Here is a 3,965-nt window from a genome sequence, read left to right on the forward strand (position 1 = left end):
AAAAAAAAAAAAAAAAAGGCAGGGGTTGCCAAGTCAGTCAGATCTTGGGCAAGTCACCACTCCTCCAGAGCCTCGGTTTCCTTATCTGGAAAGTGGTGGTCATGGCACCCGCCTCCCTGGTTGGATGGGAGCCTGAGCTGCCGTGTTGCCCGGGCCTTGCCTAGGGCCCACAACTTTGTAACTCCTGTCCTGCACTGGGCTCATGTTTTCATTCATTCCAGAAACCTTTTCAGAGAGTCCCTTGGGGAGTGTGGGGGACAGGAGGGAAAGAAACCTGGTCCTTGTAGCCCTTCATCTGCTTCCTGCCCTGGGCAGAGGACACAGGGACTCAGGCCAGCCTGAGATCACTGGGACCAGAGGAGGGACTGGAGGATACTATGCGCAGGGGTGGGCTGGGCTGGGTTGGGCTGGGCCAGGAATGCGGTGGGGCAGGGCTATTTAAGTCAAGGGCCGGCTGGCAACCCCAGCAGGCTGTCCTGTGAGCCGCCAGCATGGATGACATCTACAAGGCTGCGGTGAGGGACAGGGCTGGGTAGGGCTGGGGTGGGCAGGCCCACTGGGGGCTCACTCAGCTCAGAATGGGGGGCTAGTAGCCCCAGGGAAGTGGTGGGGACCCAGGAGAAGGCCTACGTGCTTTCAACCCAGGCTGTCACAGGGACAGTGGTTCTGGTGTTTGGGGATGCAGAAGGGATGGGAGTTCAGGGTCTGAAGGGTGGTGGAGGATGTCGCAGCTTTCAGCATCATGTCTTACTCTCTGTTTCCAAGTGTCTGTAGTCTGAGGCACTGTCACTCAGCCACATGTCTCTGCATTTGTCTCTGGACATTTTTGCCTTTCTCTTTTCATCTCTTCCTCCTGAGCTGTCTGAGTCCCCATTACTGTCTCCCTGTCCCCAACCCCCATTTCTGCCCCTCACATTATGCTTCTCACATGCTCAAAATCTGCTAGCCCACTCCAGCCCCTTGACTGGCTGAAGATGCTTTGGAATGTGGAGGGTGTGAGAGGAGCGGGCTGCAGAGCCTGAGTCCTGGGCTGGAGATGGGGCTTTGAAGTTTGAGGCAGGGAAGTTCTGGACATGAGGGAGAACCAAGGAAGAAGGAACAGAGAACTGGGACCCCAGCTCCCATCATGCCTGGCAGTCTCAGCGCTCAGTGGCTTAGCTAGGGGTGAGAGCGAGGGAACAAGGGCTGCAGAGTGGTCACCCCAAGCCCCTGCAGCCTCCTGGGTCACTGAGGGTCTTCAGATGCTATTCTATCCGGGGGTGGTGGTGACCTCCCCCACCCCCAGAGCAAGGACATCCTGGAATGGACAGCTGTCCCCAGGGGAACCCCTCTCTCAGCCTCCCCCATTCCTGGGCAGGGAAGTGCTACAGCCAGCTCTGGGGGCATGCCTGCTTATCCTGTGGGAGTCCATGGAGCTGGGGTGGGGGCAGCCCTCCACCCAGTGCCCATACAAGGCCTGGCGGAGCTGGGGACTAATTTTGGCTCCTGAGGCGGCACTAGCAGGCCAGGGGGCCAGATAACGCTGCCCCACCCCCTGCATACCAAAGTCCCCAGAACAATTACCAGGTTTAACTTTGTTCCTCATTAAAAATAGCCCAGTGGCCACCCTGGTCAGGTTACAGTGGGTGGCTTGCCTGCCCCCACACTGGTTTTATTGTCCCAACTTAAGGGACAGCTGTCCCTCGGGCCACCCAGCTTGAGTTTCATCAGGGGCCGAAAGGGCATTGAGTGGTCACTGACTATTGTTACTGAGGGTCACCTTGGCCCTGAAGGGGGTGCCCACCTGTCACCCTGGCCCTGAGCCCAGTCTCAGTGAGGCCAGCTGGGTCACATCAGGGCTTTGGGGGCAGGGAGGGAGGACTGAGACCTCCGCCCTGTGGCCTGAAAATAGCCTGCCTCCTCCGGCTCCAGCCTTCTCACCTGTGGAATGGGTTGGTTTCCTCAGCAGCAGCTATGCCTGAGTCTGAGCCCTGAGATTCCCTTTCCTTTCTAGGTAGAGCAGCTGACAGAAGAGCAGAAAAATGGTGAGAACCCCTATCACACATGTCGGAGACCAGCGGGGCCAGGCTGGCGTGGGGACCCCTTACCAGAAGAAGACCCCAGACCAGAGAGCAGAGGATTGGTCCCTCTTGCTCTGACCTCATAGAGGTCCCCAAGGGAGGTGGGCAGGTTGGCAGATGGCCCCAGGGTTCTGACCTTTTGAGGTCCTGGCTGCTGAGCCCTGACTACTGTGCCCCCCAACCCCTGAACACAGAGTTCAAGGCAGCCTTTGACATCTTCGTGCTGGGTGCTGAGGATGGCTGCATCAGCACCAAGGAGCTGGGCAAGGTGATGAGGATGCTGGGCCAGAACCCCACCCCTGAGGAGCTGCAGGAGATGATTGACGAGGTGGACGAGGACGGTAAGCCCCCTCCTCCCAAGGCTCCAGAAGAACCCCAGCTGGCTGGGGGCTGGAATGCTGGCTCTGTTTAGCTGGGAGCGGTTTTGCCTATCTGAGCCTCAGTTGCCTCATCTATAAAATGGGCATAATGGCCACAGAAGCCTGGCATTTGGTGTGAGGATGCGGTGAGAACATGGGGGTTCGTGTCGAAGGTGCTGCCTGCAGTACCTACCCTGGCCTCTGTAACGGCCATGCCGCCCACCCCCCAGGCAGCGGCACGGTGGACTTTGATGAGTTCTTGGTCATGATGGTTCGATGCATGAAGGATGACAGCAAAGGGAAATCTGAGGAGGAGCTGTCTGACCTCTTCCGCATGTTTGACAAGTGAGCGTGTGACCCTTGACCTCTGACCCTGACCCACACTCAAGCCGAACTGGAGAGGAGGGTGGTCTCAGATTCCAGGTCTAGGGACCCTGCGGCCTCTGCCTGACTGGGGAGAGGGATGCCCCATCTCCCAGTGTCTCTGCTCTGCCTCCTGGGGCATGGGTGGGGCTGCCTTATGCCCTCCCCACAGTCCTACCCTGAGCCCCCTCCCCACAGAAACGCTGATGGCTACATCGACCTGGATGAGCTGAAGATGATGCTGCAGGCTACAGGCGAGACCATCACGGAGGACGACATCGAGGAGCTCATGAAGGACGGAGACAAGAACAACGATGGCCGCATCGACTATGATGGTAAGCGGGTAGGTGGGCTGGCCCCTGCCTCCATGCTCTGCCCAGCCCCCACCCCCGACCCACACCTGCCCCTCTTTCCACAGAGTTCCTGGAGTTCATGAAGGGTGTGGAGTAGATGGTGACCTTCACCCAGAGCTTCCCATGCCCAGCCTCCAACCCCAGTTGAGTCCTGGGGTTGGGGAGGAGATTGGGGTCCCAGGACCTGAGCCTGGCCATGTCCTCAACCCCAAATCCCCTGACTCCCTCCCCAACTCTGTCCTGGGGGATGCAAATAAAGCGTGCTCCCCGGAGGTCTGCTGTCTGCCTCTGGTGTCCCTGGGGCAGGGACTCTTCCTCAGGACTCACTCTTACCCGATGACTGCTTCCTTCCCTGTCGTAGGCAGGCTGGCTGCAGTGCCTGGCGCCTGACCGCCACTCCACACTGCCTTCTGCTGGGAGTGAGATGAGATCGGAGACTGCTGTGTGGCCTGCCCTGCTGGCTGCCCTCTATCACTCCTTATGCCTAGGCACCATCTCCAGGGATTCAGCATCTGGAGTCTGTGGGGGCCTAGAACCCCCACAAGTTCCTGGGGGCCATCATTTTGGTCAACCACTGTGGCAGCCTAGGGGTCCTCTCATTGGAGAGAGTGGTTCACTGCGGTACACAGCTAGGTCCTGAATGCTGCCTGGGAGAGCAATCCCCGTTACCTGTCAGCCGTGGCTGGAATGGAGCTGAGCCTGTGGGGTCCCTGCAGGCCCACAGTGCTGGTTCACCCGCCCACTCACTTGTATTTCCTGCCAGCGCCATTGACTCCCAGGGCCAGAGGTGCATGGAGTTGGCTCTACCTCCCCTCACCTGTTTGGCCCAG

General features: G+C 59.0%; 1 protein-coding gene across 1 annotated transcript; it reads left to right on the forward strand.

Annotated features, from left to right (window-relative positions):
* Nucleotides 1-465: 465 nt before the first annotated feature.
* Nucleotides 466-3,407, forward strand: TNNC1 (troponin C1, slow skeletal and cardiac type). Its single transcript, XM_010365012.2, has 6 exons — nucleotides 466-515; nucleotides 1,994-2,024; nucleotides 2,255-2,401; nucleotides 2,650-2,764; nucleotides 2,981-3,117; nucleotides 3,201-3,407. The coding sequence occupies exons 1-6, from the start codon at nucleotides 492-494 to the stop codon at nucleotides 3,230-3,232; spliced, it is 486 nt and encodes a 161-aa protein (XP_010363314.1). The 5' UTR covers nucleotides 466-491; the 3' UTR covers nucleotides 3,233-3,407.
* The last annotated feature ends 558 nt before the right edge of the window (nucleotides 3,408-3,965 follow it).

This window comes from Rhinopithecus roxellana, chromosome 1 (assembly GCF_007565055.1).
Source record: "Rhinopithecus roxellana isolate Shanxi Qingling chromosome 1, ASM756505v1, whole genome shotgun sequence".
NCBI lineage: Eukaryota > Metazoa > Chordata > Mammalia > Primates > Cercopithecidae > Rhinopithecus > Rhinopithecus roxellana.

Excerpts from the sequence above, each read along its gene's own strand:
- TNNC1 (XM_010365012.2), top strand. The coding sequence starts at position 492 with ATGGATGACATCTACAAGGCTGCG. Across the intron at positions 2,025-2,254 it reads GACAGAAGAGCAGAAAAATG|AGTTCAAGGCAGCCTTTGAC; the intron begins GTGAGAACCCCT and ends CCCTGAACACAG. Across the intron at positions 2,402-2,649 it reads TGACGAGGTGGACGAGGACG|GCAGCGGCACGGTGGACTTT; the intron begins GTAAGCCCCCTC and ends CCCACCCCCCAG.